The sequence below is a fragment of the Psammomys obesus genome, unplaced genomic scaffold, assembly GCF_907164565.1.
Source record: "Psammomys obesus unplaced genomic scaffold, mPsaObe1.curated_primary_1811, whole genome shotgun sequence".
NCBI classification, from domain to species: Eukaryota; Metazoa; Chordata; class Mammalia; order Rodentia; family Muridae; genus Psammomys; species Psammomys obesus.
In genome coordinates, this window is record NW_026590767.1 from 10,218,679 (window position 1) to 10,233,652 (window position 14,974).

The 14,974-nt window shown below is 48.4% G+C and overlaps 1 protein-coding gene across 1 annotated transcript in view; it reads left to right on the forward strand.

The window, feature by feature from the left end:
• Positions 1-14,626, forward strand: part of Lrrc27 (leucine rich repeat containing 27) — a 29,934-nt gene extending 15,308 nt beyond the window's left edge. The window contains exons 8-11 of the mRNA XM_055608961.1: positions 1,280-1,373; positions 8,749-8,867; positions 10,347-10,470; positions 14,480-14,626. Of these exons, the coding sequence (XP_055464936.1) occupies positions 1,280-1,373; positions 8,749-8,867; positions 10,347-10,470; positions 14,480-14,626 (484 nt within the window). The remainder of the gene's footprint in view (positions 1-1,279; positions 1,374-8,748; positions 8,868-10,346; positions 10,471-14,479) is intronic.
• Positions 14,627-14,974: the final 348 nt, after the last annotated feature.

Sequence of the window (14,974 nt, forward strand, 5' to 3'; positions counted from 1 at the left end):
CTGCCTCTGCTTGTCTGGGACCCAGCAGGAACAGACTACTCACAAGCAGCATATGGGGTGGCCCATGGCTGGCATTAGGCCAGACACCCTGCGAGTGGTTGTCTTCTCCCGTGGTGGGTCGTTCATCTTTGTTGAGAACATTCCTTATACACAAAGAACCAGTGAATAATTCCACTGTCCTGCTTCCGTGTTGTGTTCCATCGCTGAGCATCTGTGGGGCTCTTTCCTAGGTTAGGAGCCTCTGGAGGAGAGAGCAGATCCCTTCTGTTCCTTGTGATGGAGAAGTGGCAGAATAAATGGAATCCCTTATCCAGGAGCTAAATGGAAGATTTGGAACATGTCTGAGCATGCTTAGACTGGGGACTTGGGTCTTGGACCATCTAGACAAGCAGTAGGACACAGCTTCAGCTAGAAGGAGATATAGAGGAGAACCTAACCCTATACCCCATGTTTGAACCCAGGGTACCCTGGAAATTCTAAGACACCTACATAGGAGATGGAGTTCAGAAGGGAAAGGAGAGATGAGAAGCCCAGGCTAAGGCAGAATAAGCATGAGCCAGTGCACAGATATCTCTGAGGAGAGCAAGAAGAGGCTGATTGGGAACAGAATTTGGGGTACCAGGCACTGGAGCTGATGGCAGGTGGACTTAAGGCAGCAGAGATGGCTTTGATGCAGCAAGGCCTTATCCCTACCATTCTGGACACTGTGACCATTCTGTATCCCTTGGAGCTCACTTAGCCAATGTAGGTTGAGTGAGATGGGAAAGAGAAAGACAAAGTATCTCTTGAGAAGCTGCTGTGACCCCGAGCAGGGTCCGCAGGCTGTGATGCAGTGCCTGTAGCCCAGCTTATTACTCCCTGGGCAATGGGACCTGGGGAGCCCAGCTGCCACAGCAGGCTATCAGGCTGCAGCAGAAATGTACCCTGCATGGGGGGGGGGGTCTCGGTTGGAATCAATTACCCCTGTCTCTTCTCAAAGTGTTTGGAAGAAGCCCAGCTGAAGGGAAAGGGGAAGGGGGAAGAGGGAAGGGAGAAGAAAGGGGAAGAAGGGGGAAGGAGAGAGAAGAAGGGGGAGAAAGGGAGAAGGGAGAAGGGGAAGGAAGGGGGAAGGGAAGGGAAGGGGGAAGAATAAAGGAAGACTACCCACCTCTCACTAACTCTCTATGGACAGAGAGATGGAAGAAGGCTTTGTGAAGCTTGTAATGACAGCAGAACTTTCAAGCTCTGCTGGAAGCAACTTACAGCTTGTGACTTTAATGTGACCATGCTTCTTCTCCAGAGACAAGCTAGTTCTGAAGGAGTGGAGAGAGCAGACCCAGCTAATGAGGAGCAGGAGGGAGCTCAATAATCCCCAGCCTTTCAATAAGAACACGGTATGTGGCAGGCGAGGTGGCTCTGGTCCCGTGTTAGATCAGGGTGGGGCTCACACACAGTGTCCAGGCCATCCCTCTAAGCCAGGCTGCACACGCCCCACCCTTTGAGCACTGCAGCTGAGTTCACTGTGCACAGCCCATGGCCTTTGAGGCTGCCCTTGGCCCACTGACTACTGGTTCCATCTGAAGGACCCTGTGCTCAGAGAGGAAAAGGGGAAGGACTTGAGGAGAAAAAAATCAAACACCACTAGCCTGAGACGTGCCTGTGGGCATTGTTCTGTAAATGCTGTACCCTTATGCCAGTCAGTTTGGGACTTAAACAACAGTGGCCTTGCCACCTGTCCCTGATCCCAGAGTCTCCCCTCTCAGATTGTACAGCACCCCTTGCAGATCCTGGTCTAGTAGGGTACAGGGAGCATCAACACCAGAATGCGTCTGGCATCCTCTGTACCTGGGCCCAGGTAGGCACGGTGCTTCTTAGCTTGATAACATGTTTCTTCATTTTATATATATATATATATATATATTCCCTGTGTCTGGCCAGGTGGAGGTGGCATACACCTTTAGTTCCTGAACTTGGGAGGCAGAGGCAGGTGGATCTCTGTGAGTTTGAGGCCAGCCTGGTCTATAGAGCAAGTTCTAGGACAACCAGGGTTACACAGAGAAACCCTTTGTTGAAAAACAAAACCAAAACAAACAAACAAACAAACAAGTCTGGAGAGATGGCTCAGAGGTTAAGAACACTGGCTGTTCTACCAAAGCTCCTGAGTCCAATTCCCAGCAATCACTTGGTGGCTCACAACCATCTATAATGAGATCTGGTGCCCTCTCCTGGTGCACAGGCACACATGCAGGCAGAACACTGTATACATAATAAATAATTCTTAACAAGGCTTAAAACAAACAAACAAACAAGTATGTTGCCCATGTGAAGCAAACCATTGGTAAAGTCAGTAGCTGAGGAAGGTCCCATGGCCTTGCACAGGCTATTCTAACCATGCTGTGCTAGCCTGAGCTGAGGTCAGTGTGCAGTTCAAATCTTCTTAAAAATAAAACAAACAAATTTTAGAATTTATAGTAAAGTTCTGAAGTCAATGCAGAGTTCCACACATCCCTTTCTGCCTCCCTCCTTTCCTTCCCAGATCACAGAGCAGCACTCAGAATAAGCATGCCTTGTCCTGCAGTCTCAAAGGCAAACTGCCCCTCACCAACTTCTCCACAGACACCCTGATCTGCCACCTAGCATTCATGTTCTCTGGTATGCTCTAGCTGTGCTGTTCTATGTCACGGTCTTCTGTGACCTGATGACTTGGGTTAGTGCTGAGCAATGATTTTTGTCAATTATATCTCCATCATTTCACTTCCTAGTTAGAGATCTGCAGTAGGGCCAAGGATACCACAAAGCAACAATGTATCTTTCTCTGAGCAATGTAGAGGAAAGTTAATTCAGAACATGGCTGTTCTGGCAAGAGGTCACATCCTTCTAGGTCTGTGTGATCCGGTTGGAATACAAACATTCCTTTAATCCAAGAGACAGAGGCAAGCAGATCTGAGTTCAAAGACAGCCCGGTATAGAGCAAGTTTCAGGTAAAGAGAAGCTTAGGTCCAGGCATGGTGGTACATGCCTTTACTCCCAAACAATGAAGATAAAGTTAGTTTGTAGGTTTGATTGTTTATTTATCCAGTATTCTTCCTGCATGTACACCTGCACGTCAGATGAGGGCAGAAGAGGGCAGCAGATCTCATTAGATGGTTGTAAGCCACCATGTGGTTGCTGGGAATTGAACTCAGGACCTTTGGAAGAACAGCCAGTACTCTTAACCTCTGAGCCATCCCTCCAGCCTGGAAGCACATGTTTGAAAGTGCTGTTTAATTGAGTGGCAGAAATAGTGACGAATCAGAGGAAGATCTGACAGACTAGGATACGCTGAACTCCCAGGAGAAAAGAGAGGAAAGGGAAGCTACTTAAGGGGCAATGTAGACAGAGCAGGCAGTTTTACCAGGACAGTAATAGAGAGACGGATTGAAGAGAGAACTCAGGTAAAGGTGGAATGATACAGATAATGAGAAGGAGCCAGACTGAATAAATCAGAGGAGTTTGAGCCAGAACAGCCAAATTGAACCAGCCAGCCCTGAGCTCAGAAAGAACAAGAAAGGTTAGCTTATTCAGCAGTAAGTCTTAGAAGCTGAAAACATTCTAGGCCTAGGTTAGATTGTAGGGAGGCTAGAAGCTTCCAGGACTAGGCCTATGTTAGCAGAAGGAGGCATTAAGCCTCCAAGACAACAATTAAAGCAGGAGAATCAAAGTTATTTTTACAGAGCATATTGTTATGGGTTCACGGTGTACTCACTTGTGGTAGTTTGAATGAGAACGGCTTCCACCGGCTCATGGGTTTTAACGCATGTCCACAGTTGATGGAACCATTTGGGAAGAATTAGAAAATGTGGCCTTGCTGGAGGAGGTATCCCCAGGGCTGGGCTTTGAGGTTTCAAAAGCCCACACCATTTCCAGTTGGCTCTCTTTCTGCTTCATGGTTGTCTCAAAGCCCTGAGCTACTGCTCCAGTGCAGTGCCTACCTGCCGGCTGCCATGCTCCCCACCGTGATGGCCATGGACTCAACCTCTGAAACTGTAAGCAAGCGCTCAATGACCTCGTCCTTTTATAAGTTTCCTTGGTCATGGTGTCTCTTCCCATGGATAGAAAAGTAAGACACCAGCCTTCATCCCTTTCAGGGTAGCAAGTTTTTCCCTGGTGGTCATGCTGGCCTCTGCTCCATGGCTGACCCAGGCCTTGAGACTCGTACTTATGGATTACTACCAGGATCCTTCATCACCAGTAGGGCCTTGCTGATGGTCTGACATGCCCCTTTGTCACTGAGTTGTGTTGCAACATATCTGAAGCAGAGACCATTGTTGATGTCTTAGCAGGACCCACTGTTGCTGATGTCTAGTGGGACTTGTCTTCAATAGGGCTGGCAACTGACGGCTCACTAGGGTTTGTTCACTGGGTTCTTTTACCACCTAACGCTCCCCAGGCTGCAGCTGTTCATCCGACTCAAACAATGGTTTGTTGTCTTAAGGAAAAAACAAACAAACTGTGGAAATGTTTACTATGGTAGAATGTCCCAGGAGAGCGACAGAACATAGAGGTAGGGTCCCTGGGTGGTATGGGTGCCCTGCGCATGGCCAGCAGAGACACAGCCCTGCCACCCGTGTGCACTACTTGACCTCTGGACAAAGGGGTACCCATCTCCTAGGATGGAAGTTCAAGAGACTTGGGCTCCTCCAAGCCAAACAGGACCTGTTACCTCATGTCGCATGCACTTCTTGCCCAGGAAGCTTTCCTCAAGAGTAGTTCCTTAAAGTGCCCTGGGCCCTGAAACAGGCTCTTCCCAAATAATGTAGTCAGTATCAGAGAGGCTTGTGAGGAACACATGCTGAGAGCCAGCCTTGGCAGCTCTGTTTACCCCGAAGGCTGCTCTGTTCTGTCCAGCATGGTGCTACCCTCTGCACTGTATGTGATGTCAGAGAAGTCCACCTGTTCCCTATCATTTAACACGACCTTGCACTATGTCAAGTGTTCCTTTTTGTGTCTGTCTGTTTCTCTATTCCTCAGGTTTTTCATATGTATAAAAAATTAAATGCATTTCTATCAGTCAGACAGTGGTGGCCCATGCTTTTAATCCCAACCATGGCCAGCCTGGTCTACAGAGTGAGTTTCAGGACAGCCAGGGCTACACAGGGAAACCCTGTCTCAAACAAAACAAAACAAAACAAAACAAAAAAAGAAAGAAAAGCTAGAAACCAAAGAGGGCTGGAAAGATTACTCCGTATTCAAGGACACTGGCTGCTCTTACAGGGGACCTAGGTTCAGTTCCCAGTATCCACATGGTAGCTCACATCTGTTACCTCAATTCTAAGGGATCCAGTGACCCCTTCTAGTCCCCTTGGACATCAGGTATAAGACATGGTACACATACGTACATGCAAGCAAAGAACTCAATATATTACACAGAAAATAAAAATAAATATTTAAAAAAGATTTGTAAAAGAAATCAAAGATTACAAGAAAAATAGACAGAGGATGTGACAGGCAGTTCACTAGAGAAAAATCCAAATGGCTAGAAATCTATTGGGCAGCCTCACTTGCCCGGCTAAGGAGTCCGTGCGCACAGCCCCCAGCAGTCTTCGAAAAACCATCTTAATAATGGGGCAAGCCTGGGGGCTGAGAGATGGCTCAGCGGTTGTCTGCTCTTCTGGAGGTCCTGTGTTCAATTACTGGCAACCACATGGTGACTCACAACCTTCCATACTGGGATCTGATGCCCTCGACTAGCATGCAGTTCTATATGCAGATAAAGCCCTCATATAATCATATATAATTTTTTAAATCTTTGAAAAAAAATAAGAATGGGGCAAGCCAACTGAGGATGGTTCTCAGTTGATGAGCACTCTCCCAGCATGCACAAAGCCCTGGGTAAGAGCCCCACCACCACAGAAGCTTGGCATGGTATTGTAGTATAGGTCTGTAATCTCAACACTTGGGAAGTGGAGACAGTAGAATCAGCTTGAGGCCAGCGTGGGCCACATGATGCCTTGTCTCAACAAACAAACAAAAACCACTAGTATGTTTTGGATACTTTGGAGAGTTCAGTTTTTTTCAGGGATGATAGCAGTCTAATGGGACAAAGATGTTTAGCTGTATATTTCTGTCATCTGCAGAGGCAAACACACAGTGGGGATTCACAGTAGATGGTGTGCCTCTGTGCCAGCCTAGGAGACATCCTATGCGGGCTCCTGCAGTTGGGCTGGAGGCCGATAGAGGGTGCCAGGGTACTGTGCATGACTGGAGGCTGCTGGGCGGAGCTGAAGCTCCAGCCGTGAGCACTGTGTGCCAAGCCTGGGTAGTCACCACGTGGTGTGAGGAACTGCCTTTGCAGCTTGGCTCCAGAGTGAGCCCACTTGCCTTTCCCATGCTTCTTGTGACCCCTAAGTGTGCAGGTCATATCCCGAGCAGGCGCTGACTGCTAAGAGACTTCAGAAATTAAACACTGGTGGGACTCCAGACCTACCGTCCTATTCAGAAAAAGCTTGCATTTCTCTTCTTCATGTTCTGAAACTTAACAGCCTCGCCTATGACCTTTGAGCTTTCCTGGGCCTCCATACCAATTGTGTGTTTGACACTCTCCTGTAAAGCTGGTGAGAAGCTTTCCCCGTCACTGACACTTGCTGTGCCTAAAAGTTTGCACGGTTTTCAAACAGTTATATTTGTTTTTGCTATTCTCAGAGATCTAGGTGTTTGGATGGATTTTTCTTCCCAGTAGTTTTCTGTAATAGTAAACTATGTATAAATGAGCTTCCCCCTCCCCAAATACAAATGCCTTAAATGAGGGAAACAGACAAACAAAACAAACAGACACAAAGCTGGGCTTGGCATCATGCATTTCTTTCTGTTGGAATTTCTTTGGAAGACTTTTGACCTATGGTGTGGCAGCTGTCACAGTCAGCAAGCATGTGGAATTCCGCTGTGTCCTACCCCTCCCTGTGCATTTCCGGGGCGGGGTGGCTGTAAAAGAAGGGTGTGATAGCTCCTGTCCCCCAGCTATATCTTCTTGAGTTCCAGGCCTGTTCAGAGTATCAGGAATGCTGGGTTTGAAAGGCACTTGCTAGCAGATAAGACTCCAGCCCTGGAAGTCTTCTGGAAATGCAGATGCAGTTCTGATAGGGAGGTGAGGTCTGGCTGAGCTCAAAGTCCACCCTCCAGGCAGATAATACACAGCAGGAGCCCTGGCAGGAGGCTGACCCCCTCTCCAGACTTCACACCTTCCACTCACTCTCTACTTAGTCAGCCTTGGAGTCCAACAGCTTGCCTCCCCCAATGGCCACACAAGCGCACACGCACACGCTGTGCATTGCAGGCAGATTCACATACACTTAAGCTTGTGAATCCGGGGGATGGATAGTTTCCCAGCTCATCCCCTGGAGGCAGCAGAGTGATCAGCGCTGGTCACGCGGTCCTTGCTACCAGCATGTCCTGTCCAGGAGCATCTGCTCCCTAGAGCTGCAGAAAGAAGCTTCGGATGCCATCTGATGGCTCTGAAGGAAGCTGGCCACTTCAGGAGGTCTGAGAGTAAGATAGAAATGTCTCTAGCCTCAACTTCTGCTGCTGTAATCAGTAGGATGAAGTTCTCTTGCCTCTAGTATTAAGAGGGAACAGGCGAGCTCCTGTTCAGAAGTAGTCATGATTAGGGCTGAACCCTAGCTTGGGAAGACACAGACAGACTGGGTGGGCATGGGGATCTGGGAACAGACAGGAGATCTCTTGAGTCATAGCCAGAGGAGAGTTTGGAGACTAGCCTGATGTGTTTGTGACACGGAGCAGAGAGGTCCTGGAGGAAGGCCACAGCAGTCAAGAGACAGGATGGCCCAGGCTATAGGACAGAAGGCAGGACTGCTGGGCAGGGAGGCCAGTGTCTACATGGACCACAGTGGGTAAGGAAAGCCAAATAAGGTATGAGTGGTCATAATCTGAGTGCCATTAGGCTGTCTAGAAATAAGGAGTATGCCTGGGGGGGGAGGGGGGCTGTGAGGAGGCCTGAGTTTCCATGACGCCAAGTAACTAAGTCATTAATATTACAGAGGACAGTCTCTTGGCTGGGCTGGAACCCTCTTTCTCCCCACATTCTATTCTCCAGTGAAATCAAAGATGGGGGCCACTGTGGCAACATGGCAGAAGGGCTGTGGAATGTCCTGGAAACACACTGAGAGTGCTCTAGGCTGTTGAAAGATCTAGCACTACTTGGCCTTGAGGCCTTGGCATACAGGGGGCTGTGCCAATAGACACATCTGGATACGCCTGATATCCCTCAGGATGTAGCTTCTCTCCCCTTCTCTCCCCGGGGGAACTACTGAGCCACTTGTAGGTTTGTCACCTGTTTCACTCATGATGTCTAGATCCATGGCCAGCAACTCTGTCCTGCAGACTGGCCAAGTTCAAGGCCTACAGTTTATGTATTTGATTGGTATTAGCACTTATGTTTTAGCCCAAAATGTTGTGATTTTTAAAACTAGTTCATACCTGTATGTACGACATGGGTCCTGTTAAGAGTAGTATATTTTCTGTTATCTGACTCTGTTATCTCAGAGTATCCTGGGTCAACTATAGCAACCTTTTACATACCCAGGGTCCCTTACTCGCCTGCAGCCTGGGCTGTTGGCGCCTTTGAGAGATGCAGGGATGCCTGTAAAGAATGCCTCCCCCTATCCCCGGGTTGCCTAGCAGGGTGAAGGGCAAGTTCATGAGCCTGGCAAGTGGGCACGTGGGAAGAGTAGCCTTTTCATGAATTGCTGGAAATACCTTGTTGTTTTTTTCTAGATGGCATCAAAGATTCCCTTTGCCACAGATTGGATAGACTATAGGAAAACGCCAGTGGATCCACTTGGGAAAGTGAAGCACAGCAAAGAGAGGACAACACAAAGGAGTTCAGAACTAAGGTTGGTTACAGTCCTGCATTCTGGGCTCCCTAACTCAATGCCACGTGTTGGCCAATGCATGTATCAAGTGCTACTGAATGTCCAGCCTGAGCATTCAGCACAGTGGGTGGTCTGGAAAGACATCGTCCCTACCCTTGGTATCTCATCACCCTGCCAGATGGTCAGTAGGACTTCGAAGATGCCCACTACAGGGGTACACCTGCGGGCACCACCACCCCCATCCTGTCCCAGCATTCCCCGAGCACTTGTCTTACCCTTAGACCTGTCCTTTCAGCCCTCAGGACTACCCCTAGCCTTCCCATGGCATAGAGTTTCTGCCAAAACCAAGGCAGGAGAACACATGAAAAGGCCATTTCATGGTACCTTAGGATTTCACACCCTAGTATTTGAGTCTCTGTCCCGGGGGTCACTACACGGCTCATGGGGATGGTGACGCTGCAAATGTCCTAAGAGCTTAGGCCAACTGGCAGACCCATCTGGAGCTCAGGAGAGCTCTGGGAAAGCTAGGTGCCAACAAAGGGCCAACAGGGGAGGGAGAAATCCCTGAGGCCAGCCACTGGGACCCTGTAGAAGGATTTTAGGGCCTAGGACAGATGGCAGAGGCTAACTGTAAGAACAGGGAGGGGATCCCTGGAATTTAGCTGAGGTCCCTGGCATTTAGCGGAGATTCTTGGCCTCTTTCTGCCACTCTAAATCATTGCATGTACAGTCAACAGATAGCAACTAGTCACAGCCTAGTGTTAACAGAAACAGAGACGCGTCTAAAAATGTCAAGTCAAGCCAGATATGGCGGCTCGTGCCTTTAATCCCAGCACTCAGGAGGCAGAGGCAGGCAAATCTCTGGGAGTTTGAGGCCAGCCTGGTCCACAAAGAAAGTTCCAAGACAGCCAGGGCTGTAACACAGAGAAACCCTGTACTGACAAACTAAAAAGAAAAAAAAAAACCTCTGGTCAATGTGATGTTCTGCTGTCTAAAGGTTCAGTAAAACTGTTTTACCTATGAAAAGGAATGCTGTTTTTCTCATGCATGGAACAGGCTCCTAGATCGGCACAGCCACACATGGACGCGAGGGTGTTTAAAGATTCATGTTTATGTGTATGGGTGTTTTGCCTGCATGTATGTCTGTGTACCATGTATGTACAGTGCCTGAGGAAAGCAGAAGAGGGTGTCATATGTTTTGAGTTGAAGTTATAGTGGTTGTAAGCCCCCATGGGGGTGCTGGGAACCGAACCTAGGTCCTATATAAGATCCATAGCCATCTCTCCAGCCCCAACTTGAGGGTGTTTAAGCACAGTGGCACTGTGGGTAAAGATGTTGCCTCAAGCCTAGAATCTCTAAGGGGAAGAAGGGAGCCATGCCGTAGCATCCTGGTGTCTCGTGATGGCTCATGGGCTGCAGGGAAAAGGTACCTTCTCCGTGGTTGGAATGGGGACAGCTAGCCTAAGGCCAAGATCCAAACAGCAAGTGTCTATGTCCCAGCACCTTGCCATTAGCTGAGCTGGAGGAGAGGATAAGACGGCACACAGAGCAGATCCATGCTCGAAGCTTCCTGGGCACCAACCCACTGCAAGACATAAAGGTGGCCAGCCAGGACCTGGAAAAAGTGAGTATCTGTTGACCTGTTGGGAATGTTTCACCAATGGAAGGGAATTCTCTACGCCATCGCAGAGCAGGCACCCTCTAACCATGCGGGTTGCCTGCTATTTCTGTAGTGGGCTGGGGGAGGGGTACCTCCAGAAAAGATCCTGGCCCCATTTAGAGCCCTCAGCTGTACCAGACATAATGGGATAAGCATGGTGGCTTAGGGCCTCTGAGGACAAGGATGGGCATCAGGTGTGGAACTGCTCCATTCCACTGTGGAGTCACTGCTTAAGGCCTCATACCCAGAGGACAGGCTGAAGCCCTGTGCTGGCTGAAATGGAACTGCTTGGAGAAGGCTCATGGCTGTTGGCTCAAAAAGAGAACACTGTGCCAAATCAACAGGGATCTGAATGACCCCACCCCTGAGCTCCTAAACAGAGAAAATTGTGCCCATAAACCCTTCCTAGACTCTAGAAGTCTAACCACATTCCAATACAGTGACTGATACCATCAGCACACACTTGTGCCTCAATGTCCCTGCTTATAAGAGAAGCACAGAAGCTGCCCTGACAGGAAGCTGGTGGAAGGAAGCAGAGGTTTTGTGATAGAGGTACCTCGGTGCCCATGACCCCACCATTGCTTAGTTCCAGGTTAATCTGGCATTGGTACAAGACCAGGCTTTCTCCACAGCCTCTCTGTGGCTCCATGTCTGTTCTATCCAGATAGAGAAAAGTAAACACTGGCCTCAAACTTGATATGAGGTTGAGTCCTCGAAGTCAGCACATCACATTTGCACCCACATTAATCATCTCTCCCATCACAGCAAGAAAAAACAAAACTGGTGCTACCCTTGTAGACAGAGAAAGTGGATGCTTGGCAGCTTTGAGGTGAAAGTCATGGATGCCCAGTAACAGTTGCAGGGAGCTTACAGCATGGAGAAGCCACATCCCCTGACATTAAGCCACTGTTACCTGACCTTTGGCATTTGGCCTAATAGCTGAGCCTGTATCCTAGCACATAGTGAAGCCAGCAAAGTTTTGTAAGAAGAAAGTCCCTAGAAGTATAGCATTAAGAGCCTGCTGAGAGAGAGAAAAAACACCAGCCAATTGTAAGAATCATTCCATAGAACCCCAAAACACAAGAAAGCAAACCTAGACCAAATAACAGCTTGGTAACAAGTCCCTCTCCTGGCAGAGAAGCTATTGACAAATAATACATGTGTGAGGATACCCCAGGAGTCTGCCCCCAGGTGACAGTGTAGCCCCTCATCAATCTACCACGTCGCAGTGAGCCACACATCCAAGAATATTTGAACAGCAGAAATTGGTCTTAATGAATGTTAAGGGACACAAAGTTAGGTGGGTAGGGAGGGGGTATGGGTTGGGAAGAATTGGAAGAGGGGGTTAAGTAAGATTAAAACATGATGTCAGATTTTCAAAGAACGAATCCAAATGTTTGTTTTGTTTTGTTTTGTTTTGTTTTAAAAAGGATGCAAAGCCAGGGACAGTAGGTAAAAGTTGAGAGTGTGTAACCCTAGACAGTTACCACTGTCTCCACTAGCCCACCCAGAGCCTGTCCTTCCTAGGAAATTCATCCTGACAAGCAGGACAGAGGTGTACTGATGGTGGCCATATAATGACTTTCTGAGCTCTGAGAAAGACCTGTCACCCTGGTGTGTCAGGGTATCCTGGGGGTCTGTCCCCAGGTGAGCTGTAGGCATGGAGAAGCCATCCTGGGGTCCTGCAGACCTAGAAAGGGGGCCATGGCTACCCAGGTGTCACTATCGCAAAGCCTGTGCTTTCCACCAGCTGGATAGGTTGCACCTGTCAGGGCAGGAAGAGCTTTCTCAGTGTGCTACTCTCCAACCCTCTCACCTGACAAACAGACTACATCGGTGTTCCCTGGAACCAGCCCAACCCAGGGTGGACAGTGGGCACCCAGCAACACCTATGAGGTTTTCTCATTGTCTGGGGTCTCATCCTGATGCATAGGGAACAAGCCTGCATTCGGCCTGCCCCCTGGAGAGGCCATAGCAAGCCTGTAGGAAAGCCGCAAGGGAAAAGGAGAGACCAAATAAAGAAACGCACAACAGGACTGCAGCACTGTTCCTCTTCTGGAGAACCTGTTCAGTACCAGTGCCCGCATGGTGGCTTATGACCATCTGTAACTACAGTTCCAGAAGACCCAGTGCAATCTCTGACCTCCATAGGCACCAGGCACTCATGTGGTGCACATGCATATATGTAGACAAAATACTCATACACATAAAACAAATACATCTAAAAAAACTTACAGAATAATAATAATAATAATAATAATAATAATAATAATAAGAAGAAGAAGAAGAAGAAGAAGAAGAAGAAGATGATGATGATGAAAAAGAAGGAGAAGAAAGAAGAGGAAGAAAGCATTAAGAAGAAGGAGGCATTATTAGAAATAACTGCTGCCTGGAGGTAAAATTGAATAAAGGTAAAATTGAGAGCAGAATGAAAAGAAAAGGAGAGCTAGGCAAAAGAGTTAAAACAAGGTTTTAAGACAACAGCTAGAAGATTGGTCCAAGGAGGTTCAGCATGTGTGAGAATATTTCAGGAGATACCAGAGCAAAAGAAGGGAATATTTTTGTTTGTTGGTTGGTTGGTTGGTTTGGTTGGTTGGTTGGTTGGTTGGTTGGTTGGTTGGTTGGTTGGTTGGTTTTTTAAATTAGCTTTTCTAGCATGTGTGAAACCCTGAGTTTGATCTGTAGCACACTGGACATGGTGACACATGCTTACAATCCCAGCACTTAGGAGTAGAGGTAGAGGAGTCCAAAGGCATACTTGGCTACATAATGGGGCCCAAGCCACAGTGGGCCTACATGACACCCTGTCTCAAACAAGGAAAAAGCACAATTAGAGATAGGGTTCTAGTTGTCCGCATGTTAGTAGCTTGATATCCTGAGCAAGGAGGGAACAATCCCTTTGCCAAATAGATCATGGAGGTTGAAGCCAGAGCATAAATGCAATTGCAGACACTCAAGCCTTCAAAAATGTTACTCCCTGCCCAGCCTCTTTTGAGGGTTTGGAATGAATTCTACCCACAGGGAGTTGTCTGAGAGGAGTGAGCAGAGCAAGAAAAAACTGCTAGGGGGCCTTACTTGCCAGGGGACCAGAGCCTCTGGCCAGAGGTTCCCTGGGGAAGACAGGTTTGTCCAAGCAAAAAGACTTGGAGGGGTGTCCAGTCTGGGAACACTGAATGACAGGCACAAAGGAAACAGCACAAGTATAAAAAGAAGCCCCACGAGGCAAGGCTTTAAATTAACAGGACCAACAGCAAATAGGGCTGATGGGTGTAGTGTGGACCTGAGAATGGCCACATCCACAGCTGGGCTGTGGCTTCTTGGGGGTGGGGCATCCCTCAGGGCCGGTCCAAGACAGTGGGGCTGGGCCTGAGGAGAAAAGCAGAGGGGTGGAAAGCAGCTGGCCACAGTGGACAGAGACACTGGGCAGGCAGAGGTAAGGACTTGGGTTACTGATAACACTGCCCACCTGCAACCATCAAGCTTCTTCCAAGCTTCTATACCTTTTCCTGACTGGCACAGGACACAAAGCACACACCTGACTCCAGGCTGGGCAGTTTCCTTCCTTGGCCCTCTCTGGCTGGCTGGCTCTATTCCTGAGCAATTAGAAATCTTGGCTGGGATTGTGTTTAGGTTGGTCTCCCACCACAAGCCCCAGAGGTATCACACCAGCCTCAATGTGATGCTCATTTCCCTCATTTGTATTGCTGCCTGCAGGGGAGTCTTGAGGAGATGCTGTGGGGACACCATGGCAAGTGGCCCCGAAGGTTGTTACCTCTGCGGAAGGATGGTACAAGAGCTACCAACTGTCTAGGTTGTGCGGCCCCTTCACATCACTGACTATCCTAAGATGCAGCCTGTGGGTGCTTGAGGAAAAGGCATTCTGAATGCTCCCTGTAAATACTCCGTGTGCACCAAAGTGGGGGTTCATTCGTCCTGCCTGTCTAACTTATACCTCTTCATCTTCTCTCCAAAGGCCAAGAAACTTCAGGAGGAGTTAGGGACACTGAAACTGAAGATGACCTTGAACAAAGAACATCCATTTGGAACTTTAACTGGAAACCTTTCACTTCACCCACCAGCATCACAGCCTCAAAAAATATTTTTTAACACAAAATACTAGGAAAGTGGTGGTGTCATCAAGGATAACAAGTACCTCCCACAGTGAGGAGTTGCTGTCCCCTCTGTGGTGTGGGGATGGAGGGTAACTGATGGGTCTTCAGCTGCCCCAGAGGCTGAGGCTTTTAATAGACCTGACTCCTTTCTAAGGCAGGAGTTTTAGCTGCATTAAAAGGAAGAATGCTGTAAGCAAACCAAACTGTTCTATTCTGTTGTTTTTACCAGTCTAGTTGACAGGGGCTTTCAGCCAAGCCATAAATGTGTCCTAGCTTCCAATGATCCAGTGGGAAGGGGGCTACTGGCCTGACTTATACAGCTCCATCTTTGTGGGGCTTAGTAGAGCATGTTATTC